Genomic DNA, 25,416 nt, shown 5'->3' on the forward strand with positions numbered 1-25,416 from the left:
AGAATCCTTGTATGCATGGTAAGGCAGGAAAATCCAAATATTGCTTGTTCACATGTTCATGAGAGTAAGGAAGTCCTATTGCCAATACAAGGTCCACGCTTACATTTCCCACAATTTAAGAATTAAGAACAAAAAGTTGGAAAAAGCCTAGAGAAAAGCAAAAGCGACAATGAAGGGGTAGAAAATAAGAACTTAAATTGCAATTCTGTGGACAAAACCCTATTTAAAATTTTGAGGAAAAGTTAAAGACATGTTTTGGGCTTGAGACAAAAGCCTATGGTCGTTATAATTTCCCATCCTCATTTCTAAAGAAAAAAGAACAAGGGCAAAAGAGTCAGAAAATTGCATTTAGAAATAGATAAGTTGTTGAAAATTTCCTGAAAGAAAAAAAATCAATTAAAACATAAATAGTCTAGACTAACAACAGGTTGTGAAAGGATTGGAACCCAATAGTTGTCAGCACGGGACAGATTCTTCAACTCATAGCTACTGTCCATTCAACTATCCTCCTATAGCTTCTTTTTTCAGTCCTTTTCCACATCTCTCTCTCCTATCTTCAAAATAGTTTGGTAGTCTGCAACATTTAAAAGCTGGCATTCTGGCATAAAAATTGCTATCTTTCAGTTTTTATTAGAAATTAATATGATTCTGTCTCTAGATTGATAGTTTCAAAAAGTTTTGTAATTTCAGCGTACTGGGACACATAAACCTATGTGACATTAACATATAGCCTAACTAGAAATTCTGCTAACAAAGAAATTATGCCCCAAATTCACTATCTATCTGAAGAACTATATAGAGTCCCAAATACGAAGGACAATTTTCAAATTAGCATGCTTAGATACGACCAAGGTAAAAGTACACATTTCAGCTCAACGCTTGCTCCCTTAGCTAAGGGAAGGCAGAGCAGACCACAGGCAAGGATGGTCAATGACAGGACAAATAGTATTTGAGTAACCACTCTGTATCAGGTATTTTACACGTTATCTTGGTAAATTTTGTAACTTTGAAGTATGTTGAATTATCTGTTTATGCTATACCTTTATTAAACAGAAATTATTTTCACTTTATGGATGAGGAAACAAACTCAGAATAGCAACTTGGCCAAAGTCCATAAGGTTAGAATGACAGAATAAGAACTCCAACTTAGGCCTATCTGAAGCCTATACTTCTGTTACTATCCTGGTTCACAGGTTTGAAAATATTATGAAACTAATCTCTACTTCTCAAGAATTGGTAATGCTTTCCACTATCACTGTGGCTTTTATATATAGGAACCTCACTTTTTTTTTTTTTTTTTTTTTTTGCAGTACGCGGGCCTCTCACTGTTGTGGCCTCTCCCGTTGCGGAGCACAGGCTCCCTACCTGCAGGCTCAGCGACCATGGCTGACAGGCCCAGTCGTTCCGCGGCATATGGGATCTTCCCGGACTGGGGCACGAACCCCTGTCCGCTGCATCGGCAGGCGGACTCTCAACCACTGAGCCACCAGGGACGCCCAAATATTTTATATTTTTAAAGTGTATTGATAATGGTTTAGCAATCTGTTTAGTACATCCAAGATTTGTACTGGGAGCTTTCAGAAATATTAAAATCAAATAGTTTTACCAAATTTCATTTGGCAAAGGATAGATGTCCTAAGTTTAATATAGGTAACTCTTTTGTTTTAACCGAATAGCAAGCAAACATGATGGTAAAGTTTATGCAATAAATGCTAATTTGTTTAAAGTGGAGATGCTTATTTATAATTCACAGCAGTGGGTATTATTTATCATTTACATATTCCAAAACTTGGTTTTAATACAGCTGTCTAGTATTTAATTTACTGAACAAAGCGGGTTATCCTAGGTGGCTTTCAGTATTCTGAGACATACAAAAAAAAAAAAAAACTCCTGAGATCTATAAGTTCTAAGGATTAAATCACAATATGTATTTCCCTGGGTGACACCCCAAAATGGGCACATTCATTTTGGATAAAAAGAACACAAAATCTTTGGGGTTTGAGAGAAGGAAAAAGACGAGAGGGGGGAAAAAGAAATATTTTTCAATTCACAAAACAGGCGGGGGGAAATGTGTGGAGGACTCTTGGAGAAGAGGCTGAACTGAAATGTTACAAACACATTTGTCCTACGAGACACACCAGCGGGCGGTAGAGATCTTTTCTAAGTGGGTCTGCTTTCTCGGAACATCCATCAGCAAGATCTCTGTTTCAGAATTCTGGGAGAGACCTGGTCCTTCACTCCCACTCCCACTGCTGAAGTCTGGACAAACTCTGAGAAACCGTAAGCACCTGCGGCTCTGACGGAACCAGCAAGGAGCACGGGGGAGCGCGTCCCTTCTCCCATTTTCCGTCTGCAGATTCCAGACCTTTCTGACAAGTGGTGTGAACGTCCGGCTGTCGCGCCCCAGAAATGCGACCTCGTACGCGGAGCATGACCTGGGTCTGCACTGAAGCTCCGCAAAGGTGTGCGTCCGCAGAAGAGAGACGGGCAGCTCGGCCACGGAGACCTGACGCCTCCTCCCTCCAGGCCTCTGCCAGCGGAAAACACCCGAGAAACGAGCCCAGACCCGGTAGCCCGCGCCTGACCCGCAGCCCCGCATCCGGCCGCCCCTCGGCCGGAAGGGGGCGTGGCCTCGGTCCGGCGCGGCGAAGCCAGCCGCGACGTGGGGGGGGGGGTCCTCCCGGGGCCGCAGACGCGCGTTTCCGGCGCGCTCCCCCGCGTCTTGCGTCCTGTGGTCTCGCCCGTCCCCGCTGCCATGTTGAATTGTGCGGCCGCCGCCGCTGCTGCTGCTGCCGCCGCCGCCGCCGCGGAAGGAGGGTTGGAGGAGGAGTTGGGAGTTTAGCGCAGTCGCCGGAGTGCGAAGACAACGAGCCTCCGGCCAGAGCCTGGGCCGGCCGGAGCTGGGAGTTCCCTTTCTCAGCGCGGCCCGCTGTCGACTCCTCCTTCCCGTGGCCTCCTCCCCGCGCCGGCGGAGCTGCGAGATGCTGCGCCTCTGATTACCCTCCTCCCGCCCCTGTCACCGAGAAAGGGGACGAGCGCTCGCCCACTCGCTGGAGGAGACGGCCCTGGCCTCCCTACCCCACCGGCGAAACCATGAGCTCCGGCCAGCAGCAGCCGCCGCCGCCGCGGAGGGTCACTAACGTGGGGTCCCTGCTGCTCACCCCGCAGGAGAACGAGTCCCTCTTCACCTTCCTGGGCAAGAAATGTGTGGTCAGTGGCCGAGACCCGCGTCGCCGCCCCCGACCTTACCTCACGGGCCCGGGCTGGAGGGCCGGGAAGTGGGAGTGGGGAAGGAGGCGGGAGCGGCGCGGGTGGGCGGTGGTGCTGCCGGCCAGGCCTCCCGTCGGCCCTCCGGCCCCGCGTCGGTCCTTCGGCCCCGCGTCTGCCATCCGGCCCGGCTTCCTGGGTGCGGGCCGGCGCGGCCGGACGCCGCCTCCCGGACCTGCCCGGGGAGCACGCAGGGAAGTGTCACCTCCGCAGGCCTGCCCTGGAGCCCTGCTCGGTCGGACCCGGGTCCGTGCCCTTGCTGCTGACTCAGACTTTACTGTCAGGCCTCACGGGGATTTTCTTCTTGCCCGAGCTGCTTGGTCTTAGTAACTGGGCCCCTGGACTGGCCCTCGCTTCTCCACCTACAGCCGATCTGGGGGCGCCTTTCTTCACAATGCCAGAGGTTTCAGGAGTGGGTCGGTCGGGGACCGAGGCCCAAATATGAATGAATCGGACCATAAGGTGGTTTTTAAATTTCCTTTGAGGATCTTCATTCCTTTGAGGAATGAAGTCGAGTGCGTCTGTTCAGAATGAGGGCAGGAAATGCTACTGCTCCCCATTGCAGAGAAACGAGGTTTATTTCTCCAGCGGTCTCGCCCAGGCCTGGTTTTTCTCTCCTCTCCACTGTTTTTTGATTTTGGGTTTTTTTTTTGTTTGTTTTCTTTTCTTTCTTTCTTTCCATTGGTGGGAGATGTTGCTCTCCCACACCAAGCGCAGAGGAACCGCAGTCTCCAGCAGTTCTTGGCCTTTGGGGGTCTGAGCATGGTTCTTAGGTTCGTGCAGTGAGGCCTGGTCCAAGCCCCGATTGCCGGTTGGGAGCGAGCAGCTCTGCTGTGGGAAGGGGAATGTGTGTTGTTGACGGAAGCGTTCATTACACGGGCCGCTGGCACTTCTGCGGGTGGGGAGGTTCTGCTCTGCGGGATAGGCCTCGTTAGGCTGCATCTTACTGCGCTGGCTGGGTTGAACTGTGGTTGAGTTTGTTGGAACGCTGTTTGGGTCCCTTTCTCCCCTCTTTACTGCTTAACACCTGCGGAGTATGTGCCACTGGAACCCGGGAAGCACCAAGTGAAATGCCAACAGGGCTGTACCTTTTACAGCTTTTCTTAGTAGTGCTAAGGGTGTCAAACCAGACTCTACCTGCCTGTTTGAGAAGTTGGGATTAGACAGGTTCTAATTGTTAACTTTCTAGGAGTTTACCCTTTGTAAGGATCCTGTGCCATCCAGTAGGAGATTGAATCATTACATTCAGTTCAGATGTGTTTCAGATTTCAGAAGTTAGACCTGATTAGAAGAATAAAATGAGGGGGGTGGCTTAAAATGAGAACTGGGGGAAACAACTGTAAGGGCAGTCAAGCCCTTTACTCCCCACACACACTTTTTAAACCAATGAGAAAACTGAGCCAGTGAGCCCGAAGTCACCCAGCAATTTAGTAATGTAACCAGAACTAGAAAACCAGGACTCCTGATGCCTACTCTGTTGTACTTTCCACTACATCATGTTGTTTTAGAAGAGTTTTTTTTCTTACTTGTTATTGACTTATTTAAAAGTGGTATGAAAGGAATAGTAACTTCTATTTTTCATCAGAAACTGATATAATTAAAGTGTAAGACTCTTAAAGCAGCACTAATTTTTGAATATTTTCAACTTAGGAAAATCTTCAGTACTTTAAAAATGACATTATTTAAAGTTTGTGGGTTTACCACTTTTGTTGTGTAATCTGTATCAGAAAGCAAGTAGTTGTACCATGTGTTACCTACCAGACGCATTAACTTTAAGCAGGAAGGACATTACATTTATACCCAAGTATACTGACTAATTGCTCTGTACTTACCTGCAATGTTTACTGGTTTCAAAAAAATGACTGATGTGGAAGAATACAGCGATAGAGAATGAATTTCTGTCATTTAAAACCACACTGTTGTAGTTACCTGCTCTTGTGGTGTGAAATGGTTGCGGAGATTAACTTTAATATTTGAAGTCTCCAATTATTACAGAGTAAAGAATGATATGTTAATTTTCTGGAACAATCCTTTTTTTTCCTTTGCTGACTATGCAGTTTTTTGTACAATACTGAAATACATGGTCTCATTAAAAAGAAAAATGAAGCAATGAGATTTATAGGTCAGACCAGATTTGTTTAGCAAGATGTATTCAGAACTCTATCTAAGAATTCAGGAAATGAAACAGGAGTAGTTGTAGTCCCAGCTCTCAAGGAGTTTATTCCTTCTTTCACTCAGCAAATATGTATTGAGTAGCTAAATGTTGAGGTCAAAATCAGGGTTGATGCCTGCACTAAGGGAGCTTACTATATCTAAAAAGAGAAACAAATGTGTAAACTGATGAGTATGTCAGTACTTCAGAGTGATGTGCAAGAGGCTGCATGTCACAATGGAAAATCCTGTATCCTGGCTTTGTAATCAGCAGATCAGGGTTTAAACTCATATGGTCACTTTGGACAAGTTTCTTAAGCCCCCTGTCCTAGCATTGGTTTTCTCTTTTCTAAAATAAGGATACTATCTCTTGGGGTGGTTGTGTGGATTAGAAGGACTATATGTGTAGATGCTATTATTTTTATAAAAGTTAAGGAGATCAGAAGAGAGGATGAGTAAACACTTTTTAGAATGGTCAGTACCTGAACATTTAAGATTAGTAGGTATAGTCATCATCTGGTGCTCAAGTCCCTTGCAGTCAGCCCTCCGTGTCCAGAGATTTGGAGGGCCGACTACCCCCCAGGTTGATGCGAGGTATGAAACAGCTTGGGAAGTCAGGGGACCTCCTAATAGTATGTTATGGAGCAAGAAGGGGTCTCAAGTTTAGGTATGCATTGGAATCATTGGGGAGATTATTACAAATGCATATGGCTAGGCCAAATTCCTAGATAATATTCAAATTCATTGAGTCTGAGGTGTAATTGGACATTTCTATTTTTAGCATGCTTAATAGAAGTCTCCAACTTATATCACAGTTTGAGAACCACTGCTAAAATCCACTGTTTTCTAATAGGGTAATCCTGAAGCACATTGGAAATGTTAATAGGTTTTCCCTCAATCTTTGGTCCATAAATTCTTTCAGGACAGCATTTCTCTAACCCCTTCAGATAACAATGTGTATTTCATAGGTGTAAGAGATGCAGTTGAGGAAGTATTGCACTAGTTAGTGGGGTACCACAAGATCAGATTTGACTTTTAGAAAGTTTGGGGAGAAAGGTAGAGGCACTCTATTATAGAAGGTGGATTGAGGGTTGTTAGATTGGAGGCAAAGGAGATCAGATACGTGTTTACAATCACCTGCATGAAATATGATGAGGGTGTGAATTAAAGCAGTGCTAGTGGGATAAAGGAGCAAAAGACTCCAGTAGGATTTCATCCCCCTTAGGTAGAGGGCATGAAGGAAGGGAACTGGGGAAAAGGCAGGTATAAAACCACCAGCAGAAAAAGTATGCAGAAACATGCATGTGTCACTAGATGTAAATATGCCTAGATGTTAATGAAACTCTAGGTTGCTGATTGTTTTCATGGAGGAGGTGAATTTTCAGTAAAGCTATAGTTTTACCACAGTTTTTAAAAATAGATTTTGAAAAAGTTGAGGGTTTATTTAAAGTTATGTGTAAATATATGTTATGTAATTTTACATAAAGTTAATAGTTCTGTTGCAATTTATTAGCTGGTGGTATTTTCTTAGAACAATTAAGAAGGGTTAGAAACAAGATTACTAGGTCTAGTTTTGTAGTTAGTTCTGTTGCCTTTCATGTGTGTGATTTAACTTATTTTCTGTAAAGAGTATATCCATCTTGCCAAGAAAAGTTAAATATATACATTCCTGAATAAGTAAGAAATTAAGGATTGGGAGAAAACAAAACCTTATACTATCCCTCTGGTCCAGATGGATTGGGGTTAGAAATGTTAACTATTACCATTCCCTGCATACTCATTTGTTTTGTTTCAGGATTTAGTGATATTTAAGAAGGCATTTTTGTTAACTAAGTTTAATTTTTATTTTCTTTAGTTCCTCAGTACTTGTTTTAAACTTGCTTAAAGTCTTTAGTTTTTTGTTTGTTTTCTCACCCTATATATAATTCTGGGAGATTAGACCTTATGCCTACATAGTCTTCTATAATTTTTATAATAACCAGCATACAGATCACTGAATACTTACTGATTGCATAAATATAATAGCTAACTTGTTTACTCCTTAGGAGTTCATTCAGCATTTCTCATTGCTTGATCAAGTTGTTAAAACCTTCAGTTTCTAATACAGATGGTATCTGGACTTCAGTCTTCATTTATTAGGAGAACAAAGTGGTTTAATTCTTCTGCTGAACTAATGTAGTTGGTAGCAGTAGCTGTCCAACATTTGTTTCTGTGCTAAATTCTTAAATAGGTTTAGAGAGAGAGGTGCCTACGAGGGATGATTGTCTTGATGAAGCCCTAAATTGAGGCGGTCCCGGAGGGAAGTTAGTGCTGGGAATGTATTTCACCTTGACTGATATTTAAGGAGAAAAAAAAAGGTAAAAATTCACAGGATTTGGAATAGACAAAGACATGAAGGCAACCTAGGCTAGTGAAGAGGGAAAAGGTGAGTACAAAAGTGAGTGTCATACGGGGTGAACTATAAGCACAGGAGATTTAGAAGAATCCAGCAGATCTGGGTTTATATATCCTTTTTTTTGTTATTCTTAGCTCTATAGTATAGTCATATTTCTTAACAAGTATGAGCCTTAGTGTCTAGATTTGTAAAATGGACTTAGTCAAGGATTTCAGAGAATAATGCAATAATGTGTGTAAAGCAGTTAGAACGCCGGCCACTTACAAAGTGTTCTGGGAGTTGGAGAAGCATGTGAAAGAATGTTGTCATTAATACTATTCACTACTTGGTTTAGATTTCTTGTTACTGGCAGAAAGGTTTTAAAGTAAAATCTTGAACTGTATATTGTATTTGTTTTGATTTAGGTAAATTAATTCTAACATTTTGGCTTAAAGTCAGTACATTATAGAGTATGTAAATTAAGAGTTAAGCAGCAGCTGGAACAAATCTCTTTGGGGAATTTCTGGGCAGCCTAAGCCCCTCTGGCTGCTGACCGGAAAGGAAAAAAGGGATACTGGTATAAGAGATAGGAGTTCCTGGGTTTTAGTCCATGCTCTGCCACCAATTAATTGTGAATGTGAACAGGTATCTACCTTCCTGAACCTCACTTTCCTGGTCTGAAAAGGAGTGGTTGGACAGATAACACCACAGTCTTTCCACCTTTAATGTTCTACCACTCTAAATGTTCTAGTTGCCAGGGACTCTATCAGGGAAAGAACAGAGCTGTTAACCTTGGCATATGTGTGTTTTGATCAGTGGAGACAAAGATAGTATATATCTAAGTGCAAGGTAGATAATCTACAGTCATTTCACTGCAGATTCCCATTTCTAACTCACCTTTTTCTTAGCATCATAATTTGATAGATATTTTACTGTAGAAACGCCAGGGTAAACAGAATTAAAAAGCATTAGTAATAGAATAATCAGCTCTTAACTAACTTTGAATTATTAATTATTTGTTCTAATTACAAGGAATTTTTGGCTTATTATAAGTATGCCTTTTAATTAAGATAGAGTTATTTTAAAGAGTTCCTCTTTTGTTAACCAGTTCCGTCTAGAACCTCATTTCTTACATGAAACTTTATTAGTGATATGATAGTTTGGTGTTACCTTTTATTGCTTATTACCTAAGGTTAAAAATAAGGTTTTTTTTTTTTAAGTTTTTAGTTTTAAGTGTTAGACTCAGTAGTTATAGTGAACTGACTTGGTTATTTTAGAATGATTAAAAGTTGAGGTTTAGAAGAGCAGATGGAGTTCAGCTTCATTATAAATTATTCTGTCTGAGAGTCATAGCTTTGATCCAACAGATAAGAACTCAGCATTATTAATAGAGTTCACTTTCATTGTAAAGGTTCCGGAAGCAAAACAAGTTTATACACTCTTCTCCAGAGTAATATAATATATATTGTTAACTGTAAATAAAATTCTTATTGCTGTATAACTGAACAATCTGGTATTTTTTTAAGTATTGTTTACTAATTAAAAGACATTTGGCATATTTAACTATATTCATAAATGTAGTGTAACAAAAATGTATTGTTTTTCTTTATTGTATCTATCAGTATTCTTGGAAATAGAGGATTACATCACTATAGTGTTAATATAAGAGAGTGGAATTATTAGAAAACATCAGTTTCCCTTTGGAGTTAATGTGTTGTAAAGGACTTTATGACCCTTTATTTAGAAAAGCATCTATTAAAAAAAATTATTTATTTATTTATTTATTTGGCTGCGCCGGGGCTTAGTTGCGGCATGCGGGATTTTCACTTGCGGCATGCGGAATCTAGTTCCCTGACCAGGATGGAACCCGGGCCCCCTGTACAGAGCATGGCGTCTTAACCACTGGACCACCAGGGAAGTCCCTATTACCCTTTTTTTTTTTTAAAGAAACCAAATAACTGGCGTAATGTTGAAGAGATGAATCTAGAAGAACTCCCTTTAGAAAATAAAATCAAATGAAAGATTTGTAGTAACTTCATATTTCAATTACTATGACTATCTGTTAGTTTAATTGTTCTCTATGTCCTCGTTCCTCTGCCATGATGATTTGGCTTTTTAACTTATTTTTTACTTGACCTGAAGATTACTATAGAAATCTGTCTCTATAAAAGGAGTACTCATTAAAGACCAGATAAATTGAAACAAAAGGAAATTCGAAAGACATCTGGGAATATAAAATGCTGTTAAAAATATGAGGAGATCGAAATTATCATCAGACAAATACCCAGTAACTTTAGGACAATGAAATATTTTAAAGTTTGATTTTAAAGTTAAACTTTCATATTAAACTTGGAGAAGCTAAAATTATCTAGTGTTTTTAAGTATTAAAATAGAGGTGAAGTTGTTTATCATTTTTTTGGCTCCAAAATAAAAAATTTTAAATGAAATTCTCCCTCCAGTAAGGTGAATACTTTTGTTGCCATAAAAATATCAGAGGATACCTAAATACCTAAGAAATATTCACAGTAGTAAAGGAGCTTATTGATTTGTATGCAGTGCATGAAGCTAATCAAATGATTTCCTCTATTCTTATTAATAAAATATAGTCATGATCAAGAATTGAGGATTTGCTGAGTACATAACACCTTCCCGGTATCTTGGACTACATGGAAAGGGTAGGGAAGATTTAGTCCTTACCCCTCAGTTGTTCACTAAGCCAGGGAAGACAAAAATTATGCATGTAAAGATAGTTTTACAAGCCAGCATATAATAAAGTTTTGAATAATAGGAGAGATAGGTGTATCACTGTGGGTTTTAATACATCATTGTGGGGTTTGAGCATGAGAACCTTAAATGGCCTACAGAATTTATGTCAGTACAAGGAAGTAGCCCAGTTCAAGTGTAGGAAAATGTGTGAGCAATTTAGGAGAAGAAAATTTTCATGGAGTGTTCTGCAATACGGAATAGACTGACTTGGCTAGAACTGAGAATGGTATTTGCTTGAGGAGATAGTGAATGATAAGTTCGAAAGATAAATTGAGGCCAGATTTTAGAAGACCTTGAACGTCAAACCTAGGGATTGAGCTTTAGTCCCTAAGTAGGGAGAAGTCACAAAGATTTTGATTCAAAAAATGTCAAGATAGGAAGGATCTAGGAATGGGGAAAACTGGAAATTATTATTCGTAATAAGAATAATTAACAGTTTAAAGTTTACTAAACAGTTTCTTATTCATTATCTTAGCAGACCAGACCTGGCCTGGCTAAGGAACCTGAATTGTAGCAGCATCTGGTACGGAAAAAGGATTATGAAGGATAGTAAATCCTTGGCCTTTGCTCTCATGGCAGACACCACTTATCACTCACAGCATTTTTTCCTACTTTGTCCTACACACAGCCACTACCAATCAGTCCAAGTTCACAGTTGATGAAATCTAGTTGCCATTCCAAGGCTCTATTCTAGAAACATTGTGAAGAAAAAAATGTCAGTACTTGGTTGGCTCTTTGAATTCAAGATGACAACAGAACCTCCTTGTGGAAATGGCTAAATAGTAGAAATTGTAGGATTAGAGCTGTTGGAATCCTTTTTACAGTGTTGGTTATTGAGGCCTTAGGAGTGGAGTTAGAATCATGAAGGTGTGCATGTGAAGATTACAGAGGGAGGCAGTCTAGTCCATATTTGACTTGACCATCATTTGAAAAGGATGGGTTTCAGTGAGGAGTTGAAGGGGGAGAAGTGGTATTCTGCAACTTAACTTACCAGAGAAGTGGTATTCTGCAACTTAACTTTTTCACTTATATTGTATATCTTTCAAACATTTCCATGTTCATTTATATCTGGTGCATCCTTTTCATTACTACATCCTATATTTTATGTATTTCTTATAGCTTATTAACCTCTCATAGTTTCCTAGGGCTAGTTTAACAAGGTACCACAAACTGTGTGGCTTAAAAAAACAAATTTAATCTCTCTCATTTCTAGAGGCTGGAAGTCTAAAATAAAGGTGTTGGTAGGGTTGGTTCCTTTTGGTGGCACTGAAAGAGAATCTGTCCCATGCATCTCCTAGCTTGTGGCATCTGCTGACCATCCTTGATATTCTTCAGCTTATAGATTCATCACTCCAGTCTCTACCTATGTAATCATCACAGGATGTTTTCTGCTTGTCTGTTTCTCTGTCTTCTTTTTGTATAAGGACACCAGTCATTGGACTAGTGTCAACCCTAATGACCTCAGCTTAACTTGGTTACATCTGCAAAGAATCTTTTTCGATATATGGTCACATTCACAGATACAGGGGTTAGGACTTAAGTGTATTTTTTAGGGAGACACAATTCAACCCATAACAATGGGTATTTTTATAAACAGTGTATTTTTAGAAACAGTGCTGTAATGAACATTCAAATACCTATTTCTTTGTATCCTTTCCAAGTATTTCTATAGAGTAAATTCAAAGCAGTGAAGTCAGAGAGCATGAGTATTAAAAAATAGTAATAGATACTGCTGAATTATCTTACAAAACAGGTGTTACCAAACTCTGTATAGTCACATCAACACTAGAATTTAAAAATCTTTTTTTGCTTCTGACAGTTTCACTGGTCAAAAAAATCTCATTGTTTGATTTGTAGTTTTTAGTGAAGTTAAATATTTTTTCATGTCAGTCATTTATATTTCTTCTGTGAAATGCCTATTCTTGTCTTTAGCCCATTTTTCTATTGGGTTGTTTTTTCTTAGTGACTTAAAGAACTCTTTAGGGATAGTAATTTTACAGTATTTTTTGGCAGTTCATCATTTTATTTTTCGACGAGTATTTTTAGTCATTGCATAAGTTTTAAATTTTGTGTAGTTAAATATGATAATCTTTCTAGAATATCAAGTTCTTATTTAATACTGTCCTAGTTGAGATCTGCAAAAATATTTACTCACATTTTCCTAGTACTTCTATGGTCTTATTTTGTACGTGTTATCTTTGATCTTTCTGGAAGTGACTTTGGAAAACAAGGGTAGTAGAAAGCCAGTGCTACCTTTTTACAAACAATGTCATTTATTGAGCAATTGATTTTCTCCCACCTATTTGAAACACTGTCTTACCAGATGTACTTAGATCCATTTCTCCATTCTCTTATTTTTTGTTTATTTCTTTGCCAGTATACTGAATTTTTAATTAGTATAGCTTTATAATTATGACATAGTTTGATTAAAGTCCCTTATTACTCTCCTTTTCAGTATTTTCTAGCTATTTTTATGTGCCTATGCTTAGTATTTTTTCAAGACTACCTCCCACCCCATCTCCCACCAAAAGAATATTTGCTTTAAAATAACATTGGATTTGTAGATGAATTTAAGAAAAATTGACATAGTGGGGATTTCCATTGGCAAGCAAGTCTGTTTTATTTGCCACTTGTCTTATTTCCTTCTGTAGTTATATAGTTTTCATATCGTCCGTACTAGCCATTAAAATTTTTTTTTTTTTTTAGGTACAAAAGTGATACCCATTTATACTCATTGTTTAGACACACACCACACACACACACACACACACACACGCACACAGTCTGCACTATTTGGAGTTAAAACAGCCCTTTACACTTCTCATCCCCTAATACAATTAGGCTCCATAGAAAGCTCTTAAGGTTTTGATGTGTCTCTTTCCCTTCCTTTTTGTTTGTATGTATGTATATGAATACGTATCTCTGCATTTTACCTGAAAGGGGTCATATTCTGGGCAGATTATATTATGTACATATAGATTGACCTCATGCTTTTTTTTTTTAACATTTTTATTATGGAAACTTTTAAACATATACAAAGTAAAATAGGATAATGAATCTACGTGGACCTGTCACTGAGCTTTAGTGGGCATCAATCATGGCCAGTCTTGTTTGCTTTATATCGCTACCCACTTTTGCCTTTCCTGTATTATTTGGAAATAAATAGCAGGCATTATATAAGGTTTTTTTTGTCCTAATCAGTCTGGCTAGAGATTTGTTATTTTTATTGATTTTCTTAACAGATTTAAGTTTAACTGATTTCTGTTGTTTTTCTTGTTTTCTATTTTATTGATTTCTGTTCTGATATTATTTCCTTTTGCTTACATTGGGTTTAAATTGCTTTTCTTTTTTAAGGTGGTAACTACTCAGGTAATTGATTTGAGACCTTTTTCTTTTTCTAATGTAGAGATTTAGTGCTATACATTTTCTTGTAAATACTGCTTTACTGGCATCCCACATATTGGACATGTTGTTTTTTCATTTAATTTAAATTAAATGAAATTTTCCTTTTCATTTCTTTGACCCACAGGTTTTCTAGAAGTATGCAATTTAGTGTCCAAAGATTTAGGGATTTTCCAGATGTCTTTCTGTTACTGATTTCTATCAGAATTTCTGTAACTTAATTCTATTATGTTAGAAAATACATGGATCCTTTTTATTGATAAGAATATGGTCTAAATTGGCATTGCACATGCCTTTGAAAATAATGTGTACTCCACTGTTGTGTGGAGTGTTCAGAAAATGTTAATTATATCAAGATGGTCCGTAGTGTAGTTTAAGTCGTCTCTCTCCTTACTGATTTTCTACTTGCTCTATCAATTTTTTGAGAGAAAGGCATTGAATTCTTCCACTGTTATGAATTTGTTTCACTTTGCAGTTCTATCAGTTTCTCTTCACTTGTTTTGAACCTGTTTATCATGTACATAAACATTTACAACAGTTATGTCCTGTTTGAAGAGTTGACCATCATGAAATGACCCCCTTTGTCCCTGATATACTTTGCTCTGAAGTCAACTTTGTTATTAATAAAGCTACTGAAGCTTTCTTTTGATTGGTGTTATAATTTTTTTGCATTCTTTTATTTTTAATCTCTTTGAGTGTTCATACTTAAAATGGGTTTCATATAGGCGGCACATAGTTAGGTCTTGCTTTTTAAGCCCAGTCTGGTAGTATTTACTTTGGGTGTTTAGACCATTTACATTTAATTAGATGATTATTGATATGATTGGGTTTAAATCTACCATCTTGCTACTTGTTTTCTGTTTGTCTCACATTTTCTTTGTTCCTTTCCTCCTCCTCTTTCTGGCTTTCTTTAGATTGGATTAGTATTTTTTAATTTTCTTTTAACCTCTTTTTCTGGTTTATTGGTTGTAACTCTTTATTTTGTTTCTGTAGTTGCTTTAGGGCTTACAGTATATAACTTATTACAGTCTACCTTCAAAGGCTATTATATCACTTCACATTTAGTATAAGAACTGTACAATAGCACAGTTCCATTTCTTCCCTTCAAGCCATTATGCTATATTGTTGCCATACATTTTTCCTTTAAATTCCTTGATACATTGTTATTTTGCCATAATGATTCAAGTATCTTTTAAGGAGATTTGATGGTAAGGAAAAAAAATTCTTATATTTATCCACTTGTTATCATTTCTGTTGCCTTTAATTCCTTTGTCTAGATCCAGACTTCTCTCTGCTATCAGTTTTCTTCAGAGTATTTTTTCCTCTCCCTCCCTCCCTTCGTTCCTTCCTTCCTTTTCTTTCTTCCCCGCCCCCCCCCCCCGCTTAAACATTTCTTGTAGTACAGGTCTGCTGCTGGTAAATTCTTTCAGCTTTGTATCTCTGAAAAAGTCTATATCTTGCCCTGAATCTTGAAAGATATTTTTTCTGGATATATAATTCTAGATTGATAGTTTTTTTGTTTTTTGTTTTTCTTCTTTCTGTAAAGATGTTGCTCCAGTATCTTCTGGTTTGCAGTTACTGCTGACAGGAAATTTGCTGTTGTCCTTTTCTTTAATCTTCTGTATACAACATGTCTTTTTTCTCTGATCACCTCTAAGATTTTTCTCTTTATTACTGGTTTTAAGGCCTCTGATTATGATGTGCTTTGCTCTAGTTTTCTTATTGTTTCTTATGTTGGGATTTCTTAAACTTCTTGGATATGTGAGTTTATAGTAAGTTTATATCAAGTTTGGAAAATTTTCAGTCTTTTTTCCCCCCAAATATCCACGCCCTCCCAAAAAAAGCTTGACTTCAAAAACACTAGACACATATAGACTGCTTGAAGTTGTCCTAGACTTCACTACTGTACAGCTCTTTTTTTTTCTTTCCATCTTATTCTCTCGCTGTTTCTTTTAGATAGTAGCTAGTGCTATGTCTTTAAAGTCACTAATCTTTTTTGTCTACAATGTCTAATCTGCCATTAATACCACTTAGATGTTAGTTTTTTCATCTCAGATGTTATAGTTTTCATCTCTGGGGTTTAATTTGGATTTTAAAAAGTATGTTCTATGTTTCTACTTAACATGTTCTATCTTTGCTCTAGCATGGTAAGAGCTTTTTCACGTACTTGGTAACTTTTTTATTGGATACCAGATATTGTGACACTTATCTTTGAATTTTTAATGGTAAGGTGTTATTTTTTATTTTCCATCAAAGTATTCTGCATTTGCTAGTTGCTGTATTTTAAGAGCAGCCTCCCCCTCCTTTTGCAATAATAACTAATTAAATATATCTGAAGATACTAATTTTTTTTTTAAGTTCTCATCATTCAAAAAAATTTTCAATTAATATTCATGTAGTTGCTCTCTTCTTTGCTCCCGTTTCCTCAATTATCTGATTATTCTTGGCTGTGGTCCAAATTTATGTTTGAAGGTCTGATTTCTAATATAGATAGTTAGCTTGTATCTTTTTTTATTAATAGACTTTATTTTTTCAGCTGGTTTAGATTTACAGAAAAATCGTGTGGAAAGTATAGAGGGTTTATGTTACCCTGTCTCCCTCTCCCCACCCCCACTTTCCCCTATTATGAATACCTTGCATTAATATGATACATTTGTTAAAATTGATGAACCAGTATTGATACATTATTACTAGCTAAAGTCCATAGTTTACACTAGGTTTTAGTCTGTACAGATATATAAGTTTTGGTTTTCACAAATGCATGTCATATACCCACCATTGCAGTATCACACAGAATAGTTTCACTGCCCTAAAAATACCCTCTCCTCCACCTATTTATCCCTCCTCTCTCCTGCTGAAACCCTAGGGTCCATTGATATTTTACCTTCTTTATAATTTTGCCTTTTCCAGAATGTCATAGTTGGAACCATGCAGTAGGTGGTATTTACAAACTGGTTTCTTTCACTCAGCAATATGCATCTAAGATTCCTCCATGCCTTTATGTGGCTTGATATCTTGTTACTTTTTATTGATGAAAAATATTGCATTTTAGTGTGGATATACCACAGTTTATTTATCCATTCACCTATTAAAAGAAATTGCAATTTCTTCAATGTTTGGCAGTTATGAATAAAGCTGCTATAAACACTCATTTGCTGGTTTGTGCATGGACGTAAGTTTACAGTTGATTTTGGTAAATATCTAGGAGCATGTTTGCTGTGTCATATGGGAAACCTGTGTTTAACTTTGTGAGAAACTGACAAACTGTCTTCCAAACTGGCTGTTGCATTTTGTATTCCTACCAGGGATAAATGAGAGTTCCTGTTACACATTCTCATCAGCATTTGGTGTTAGCAGTATTTTGGATTTTAGTTATTCTAATAGGTTTATCGTCATAGCTCATCGTTTTAATTAGCAAGTCCTGATGCCATACGATGTTGAGTATCTTTTTGTATGCTTATTTGCCATCTGTGTATCTTCTTTGGTGAGGTGTCTGTTCAGTCTTTTTGCCCAAGTTTTAGTTGGATTGTTAATTTATTCTTATTGAGTTTTAAGAGTTCTTTGCCTGTTTTGGATGTACATCCTTTATCATATATGCATTTTGTATATATTTTTATTTGGTCTGTGGCTTTTCATTCATTTATCAGTTTCTTTTGCAGAGCAGAAGTTTTAATTTTTTTTTTTTTTTTTTTTTTTTTTTTTTTTTGCGGTATGCGGGCCTCTCACTGTTGTGGCCTCTCTCGTTGCGGAGCAACAGGCTCCGGACGCACAGGCTCAGCGGCCATGGCTCACGGACTCAGCCGCTCTGCGGCACGTGGGATCTTCCTGGACCGGGGCACGAACCCGTGTCCCCTGCATCGGCAGGTGGACTCTCAACCACTGCGCCACCAGAGAAGCCCCAGAAGTTTTAATTTTAATGAAGCCCAATTTATCAGTTTCCTCTTTGACAGGTTGTGCTTTTGCTCTTGTTCCTAAAAAGTCATCATGAAACCCAAGGTCATGTACATTTTCTATGTTATCTTTTAGAAGTTATTTAGATTCACACTTGACAATTAAATCTGTGATCAACTTAGAACTAATTTTTGTGAAATGTGTAAGATCAGTATCTAGATTTTTTTTTTTTTTTCTGTAAGTGGATGTCCGTATTTCAGGAAAGATTATCCTTTCTCCATGGAATTGTTTTTGCTCCTTTGTCAAAGATCAGTTGGATATGTTTGTGTGGGTCTACTTCTGGGCCCTGATGTTATTAATTTGTGTCTTATCTCTTTTTTGTCTTTTGATTTCTTTCCTCCTGTTTTCAATTGCATTGATTTCTGCTATAAATTTTATTTTTCTTCTTTTGTTTACTTTGGATTTAATTTGCTCTTCATTTTCTAGTTTCCCAAAGTAGATGCTTAGGTTATTGATTTTAGATCTTTTTTTCTTTTCTCATACATGCATTCAGTGCTATAAATTTCCCTCTAAGCACTGCTTTTGCTGCATCCCACAGAATTTGGTAAGCCATGTTTTAATTTTCATTTAGTTCAAAATGTTTTAAAGTTTCTCTTGAGACTTCATTGATCCATGTGTTATTTAGAAGTATATTTAATCCCCAAATGTTTTGAAAATTTCCAGCTGTCTTTCTTATATTGATTCCTACATTGTTGTCTGAGAACAGACAACAGTGTATGAATTCCTTGTTGTTGTTGTGTTTTATGGCCTAGAATGTGGTCTGTCTTGGTGATTATTCCACGTAAGTTTGAGAAGAATGTGTGTTCTACTGTTGAAGTATTCTATAAATGTGAACCAGATCCAGATGGATGGGATTGAGTATTCTCTAAAAGATGAGCACTGTCTATTTTTTAGGTTCACTTGAAAACTACAACATTGTTTGTTTATTTAACTGAATGTACTGGAAATTATTTCCTGCTTCTGTGCTCATCTTACTGGCCTTGACATGCTTTGAAAATTAGTGGGGAAAGTACATTCTTATTTTTAAAAATATGTTTTGACTTTGGTATGCTTTTTTTGTCCCCAAACCCTTGCTCACTCCCCTTTTCTGTGGGTGGAGGTTGTGGTGGCAGCAAATTCCTGTGTTTTGTGGCATTTAAAATATTAGGAATGTGGTTGCATTGACTGAAGTTTTTCACTATGTCATGTAGATGTTTTTTCGGTCAGTGAAGTGCCAAGAAGAGAACTGTTGTTGTCTAAAAATAATTTAAATAGCACAGATCAGCAATTTCTACCTTTTTGAAAAAGTATTTAAAATAATTTTGATAATGTAGCAATAATTAATATGATTCTAAGAAAGAATCCTTTCACTTTTCACCTTTCTCAGTTTATTTCATCCAGTGAATGAGTGCACACTGCATTTTAAGTACTGTGCTAGGGCTGAGGGAACATACATGGCCCTTGTCTTTAGAGGATGAACAGTTTATTGGTGAAACATACCTCACATAGGAATCTATAACAAGTCATTCAGTGATAAGTGCTTCATTGGATGTGTAAATGAAATGTTATGGCTTAAGGAAAAAGGAATATATTGGCTACCAGAGGATCCCATGGAATCCAAAACAGAATTGAACAATAAAGTTTCAGGAACAGCAGGAGGCTGGGAAGCTCTGAGAACAAGAGTCAGTGGAACTTCTCTCAACTCCATTCATCTCTTCCCTGAACTCCTCAGTCTTATGACTCAGTTTGGAATTCTAAATTCCTGGGAGAGAATCTAAACTGACTGAGCTGTAGCACCTGTGCTTGTCCCTGGGAAGAGGCAGCAGTTCTCTAACAATTAGAAGTATTGGGGGTGGGGGACAGGCAGGACCTGCAAGGTAAGTTTATCATATATATAAAAGCTAGTGAAAATCCTACCAAGATACAGTACATGATTATTTATTTGGTCTCTCACTGACCTAAACCTTCTTTAGGTGCCATTGTTAAAAATGTTTGCTCTCTACTATACTGGCGTACTTTTTTAGTCACAACTTTGATCCTAGATTCGCAGGTAGTAAAGGTGTAAGAGTGTCTTTCGTGTTTTTGGAAGCTTGGGGTTTTTCCTGGTTCTCTTTATTTTCATTGACCAACTTGCTGAAAACTGAGGAATGCTGGAACTCCAGTTACTAGTTTTTATAAGCTGGTAGTAGAGCTGTTCTTATTATATAAAATCCTCACATCTTCCCCACTCCCCTGCCCCTGCTACCCACAAGTTCTTGATCTATTAAATGGTAAAGTTCTTTAAAAAAAAAAACTAATATGATATACCTTTTAAATACAGTCAGTTTCCTACTCCTTTGTAGGGGTTGCAGTCTAACATCTAGTTATGCATGGTCATTCGATTTCAGTAATAATAACCAGAGTTAGAGATGTTGGCTCATGCATTTAGAATAAAAATTGCCTTTTGAAACTAGCAACATTGAGCTTTCTGAGGAAGTATATAAACCTTGTTTTGTTGAGTAAATTTATTTTTCAAATTACTGACTAGATCATTATTAATGTTTTACACTACAATTTTAAGTCTCTGAAATTGTAATAAAGTGTAAATCTTTTTTTTTTAATAGGTGCATGGAAGCTTGTACATATCTTTTTTTTAATATTATTTATTTATTTTTGGCTGTGTTGGGTCTTCATTTCTGCACAGGCTTTCTCTAGTTGTGGCGAGTGGGGGCTACTCTTCGTTGCGGTGTGCAGGCTTCTCATTGTGGTGGCTTCTCTTGTTGTGGAGTACAGGCTCTAGGCATGCAGGCTTCAGTAGTTGTGGCTCACGGGCTCTAGAGCGCAGGCTCAGTAGTTGTGGCTCATGGGCTTAGTTGCTACGACATGTGGAATCTTCCCAGACCAGGGCTCGAACCCGTGTCCCCTGCATTGGCAGGCGGGTTCTTAACCACTGCACCACCAGGGAAGCCCTATAAAGTGTAAATCGTAAAAACAACTTCAGAACTATTCTTGCCTATCTGCAATCCCCACCCCCCTTTTTGCCTATCTAATTCCTATGCATAATGTATGGGAGAGTCTCAGATGTTGTACTTAAAGTCCTTAAGTTAGGTTGTACATTGAATTTAAACTGTTACTTACTCTTAGATTAACCTTCTCTTTGCATGTCCTTCCCCAGCTTGATTGTACATATGAAAGTCAAGCAAATTAAATGTGCTTATATATATAATATATAAGCATATTCCTGTGATTATCTTTAAAAGCTTGGATAATTATGAATTGCTGCATATATAGTAACAAATATGAGCGATAGAGCCAACTGTATTTTAAACTTGCTTACTTGATTAGTCATGTTTAAGAGTTCAAAAGACTCAAAGGGAAAGTTTGTGAAAGAAATCATAGACTTTGACCTTCATTACAGACATAGGCTATCTCCTGGTACTAGCCAAAGTTTGCTTTTCTCTTACTTTATAGCTTTAGACACTGTAGTATGTTATTTTCATCAGTGTTCACTTCTAATTCTTTTTAAGGGGAAGGCTTTTAAAAGCTACTAGAAATGCTTCCTCAGGTATAGTTTTCTAAATCAGAAAGATGATGTTTTTATTTTTCTCAGACTTATACCACGATATGACACAAATAGGTCTTTTGTTTTTCTTTTGTGTGGTATTTTTCAAATCAATATTTAATTTTTTGAAAAGCTAAAATATTTACATGGTTTAAAATTAAGTGTATGAAAGGTAAGTGAAAAGTTTCTCTTTCATCCTATCCTACATTTATTTGCCCAGTCCCTCCTTGCCTGACAAAACCCATGCACACACGGAAAACCCTTAAACAGCTGGCAACTGTTACTAGCTTTCTGTGTCTTTTTCCAGATGGTTTTATGCATATTTAGGCAATGCAAATTATTTATTCTTGCTTCTGCTATTGCACATAAATGTTAGCATACTATACCCTTCATTTTATATCTTGCTTTTTTCTCACATAACAATGTATCTTGAAGGTCTTTCTTTATCATGAGTTAAAGAGCCTCTATTTTTTTTTTTAAGCAGCTGTATAATATCCCATTGTATAGCTGAATTATGGCTTATTTAATAAATTGAGTGGGTATTTTTCTTGATGATCTAGAAAATTCTAGTTGCCTGAGTAATTTTGGATAATTTTAAGGTTCTGAAGGTTTGAATTAATAAATGTAAGATCTGAATTATTTTAATAGTTTTGATGGAAGTGTTTCTAAAATGAGTTATTCCTTTACCCTGGTTTAAATAGACCGAACTGAACTTATTTTAACGCCTATATGATAAGGTAGGTCATCTATGTGAACATTTTGGGTACCATATATTTTACTGTGTTGTATTTCCTTGCCCCAAAGTCTGTTGTTACTGTAGGATGCAAATTATCTAATCATCTTATGAATTTATTCATCTTGACCATGGTAATACTTTTTAGGGTTATTGCCAATCAGTTATAGCTCTTCTTTTATACTGTATGTTATATTATCTTTGATTATGTAATATTTCTCATCCCTGTTAATTACTAAAAACTTTTCTCTCAGTGTTTTATAAATTTATTACTGTTCCACATAGGCAAGATTGTTTGAGTAATGCTTGCCTATATTTTTTGAGTGCATGGGCTAGACTGCAGAGGATTTATGGCAACTCTGCTGTCAAGGAAACATTCCATTAGGCTTCCTTCTAGGAGATTTGTTCTTAGTATCTGTGAGTGCTAATGGGGAAACCCCTGTACTAGCTACATCAGAAATTGTAATTTTTCCTGTTCCAGGCTTTTTTTTGTTTCCAAATGAACTTTAAGTTTCTCAGCATGTTTGCTTCTTGTTGGCTTTTAATTCTGTCTTTCATTTTATTCTTTAGTATTTACAGTCCACTAAAAAATATTTAACCCACTCATTTGTGTAGTTTGAAAGGACCTAATTACCTAACCAGTCCATTGGCATTTTTGAAGAGTCTTCTTTGTTAAGGCCTAGTGAAAAGAGGCACTGCTTTCTCCCTCTAATTTTTGATGGCTGAAGCTGACCAAAGTATTTTGTTAGGCAAGCTCATGTTGCGTATCCTCATAAGTAGTAGGCTACAATACTAGGTTAAGTGTTAACACTTAAGGCATCCCATAGATGACCCCTGAACTGAGATTTGAAAGATGAATAGAGTTAGCTAGGTAAAAGGAGGGTGAGATGCAGGGTGTTTTGCCTTTGGGAGCATGGAATTGAAATGGAAGATCAGGATATGAGAAAGGATAATGAGTTAGACAAAGACAATCCCATGTGTCTCCAACATGCAGTGTGATAGATGAGAATGAGGGTGTACATGCATTCCTTTTTGTGATTGGGAATAAATTATTTCCCCCATCATTTAGCTAATATCCTGCATTGATGAGACCACATCTAAATATCATCTACTTCATTTTACCAGACTGATAAGGAATCCATAAATCAGGTCAGATGATGAATGATCGATATAAATTTTAGCTGGAAAGGAGATGACCTGAGGAATAGGGTTGTGGGGACACATCTCTAGGGAAGTGAATGTTCTTGCTGCTACACAGGAGTCAGTACGCTGTAATTAGTGAGGACAGTACACACCTCCACTTCTATATTGCTGTAGCTACAGTACCTAGCGCTGTGCCTATCACATAGCAAACACTCAACAGGTGTTTAAATGGATAATTAAAGATTAAAATACCTATGAGTGGTAATTGCTAGGAAAACAGGTTTAGGTTACATATTAATAATTTTCTAACTGAGCTGCTCCATGATGAGATAGTTTTTTCCCTCAAGTTGTAAGCTCCTCATTACAGCAGGCGTTCAAGCAAATGCTATTTAGTCATCTATTAAGAATGTTATATGAAGGATCTGACTATAAAAGCATCCCCTCCCTCCTTCCCCCCCGCAAAACACATAACTGGCCTTTCCAGCCTGTTTTATTTAGTGGGTTTTTTTTAAGTTGCTTAGCCTGTTTTCTTAGTGGGAAAGGTCATTGTATGTTAAAAAATAGTTATGTTAAATTTGGTTTGGCAAAAGGAATATATTGGCTTAGATAGTTCATTTTCTTTAGATTCAGAATTTTGTTGCTCTAATTGATGCATCATTTTCTCACTCTAGGTAAGGCTGATCCAGGTTTTGTGGTCTGAAACTTATTCAATTTGGAGAGGCTGTCTTTAAGAAAAAGAATCAAAAACTAAATACAAAAATGAATGGTTATTTAGTATGAGAAAGGATCACAACAAGTAAAAAATACCATAAACATTACAAAATTCAGAAAAGTAGCTCCTTACTATTATAGCTTATTTCTGCTACTACTGACTGATACACCTCCTTAATACTTTTTATCTACTGTTTTTGGCCACATATTTATCAGTCGCCTCTTTACATGACAACAATCTTACATTTTCTATAGAGAAAATCTTTCCTCTTGTCCAAGGCTTGGCAAACTATGGCCTCTATACCAAATCCAGCCTGCTTGAGTTTGTAAATAAAATTTTATTGGAACACAAGTATCTCCAAATTATCTGTGGCTGGGTTTGCACACTACAGTGTAGAGTGGAAAGAGACCACCAAATGGCCCACAAAGCCTAAAATATTAACTGTCTGGCACTTTGCAGAAAAAGATTCCTGCTTAGTACATTTGATCAAAATTTATTGTTTCTTATTATTTATTGATAGTTGTAAAGCTGAAAGAAATTTTTTGAAAGCAGTTACAGGTAATGGCACATCTCTAATTTCCTTCACTTTGCTTAGAGGGTGCTTCTTGCCTTGGGAAAACTCCACCTCTTTGATCTCAGTTGGCTGGACCGCTGCCACCACCCCCAGAAATGTCCGTGAAGTTTGGTCATAGTATTCCTTCCCCAGCAGGGAGCTGGACAGCACTTATTCAGATCCTTCTGCTTAGAGTTAAAGGTTGGGTCTGCGTGGATCATGTGGTCCAAGAGGGACAGGTTATTTCTGGGGCTGGGCAGATGTTGGGATAAGGCATCATTGGTGGAAATACCAAGATCACCGCCAGGGATAGCTGGAGAGGATCCCTTGGGAATGAGAGGGGTTGCTGCTACTTCATGTGTCCTCAAAGGAGAATAAGCTAAGCCTTATAAGGGACTTTTCCAAGTAAAGGAAACTTAACTTAACCTGACTTAAACTTAATTGACTTCATGGTAAATCTGCCTATAACTTAAACCTAACTGACTTCATGATAAATCTACCTGTGTCCTCAGGACATAGAATGTATATCTGTTTGAAGTTTTTCTTTTCACAAAGATCCTTTTCTCTCAGGCACTAGCAATCTTCTATTTCCCACCACCTTCACCACTGCCAGCCTCTCCCTTCCCTCCCCCAAAATAAGGTAAGAATCTTAAACCAAATGGGATCAGTAGAGAAATAAAATTATATTAAGGGTATATTTTTCTTAGAGAATCATTTAGATGGGATAGGGCAAAAATATGACAATATAGGAACTAGATGAATCAATGAGTATGGTGTACAGTGAATAGAAAATGAGGAGCTAATTGGAAAATGCATCCAGAGCTGACCAATATATGACCTTTGG

The 25,416-nt window shown here is 37.6% G+C and overlaps 1 protein-coding gene across 3 annotated transcripts in view; it reads left to right on the forward strand.

The window, feature by feature from the left end:
• The first annotated feature begins 1,958 nt into the window (after window positions 1–1,958).
• The window catches only part of WASL (WASP like actin nucleation promoting factor), a 67,332-nt gene continuing 43,874 nt past the window's right edge, over window positions 1,959–25,416 (forward strand). Inside the window, exon 1 of one of the 3 annotated variants that reach the window (XM_032642822.1) lies at window positions 1,959–3,210. In XM_032642822.1, coding sequence (XP_032498713.1) covers window positions 2,410–3,210 — 801 coding nt within the window. In that variant the 5' untranslated portion in view covers window positions 1,959–2,409. The remainder of the gene's footprint in view (window positions 3,211–25,416) is intronic. The other 2 variants (XM_032642821.1, XM_032642823.1) reach the window with 2 other exon arrangements.

This window comes from Phocoena sinus, chromosome 9 (genome assembly GCF_008692025.1).
Source record: "Phocoena sinus isolate mPhoSin1 chromosome 9, mPhoSin1.pri, whole genome shotgun sequence".
Classification (NCBI taxonomy): Eukaryota; Metazoa; Chordata; class Mammalia; order Artiodactyla; family Phocoenidae; genus Phocoena; species Phocoena sinus.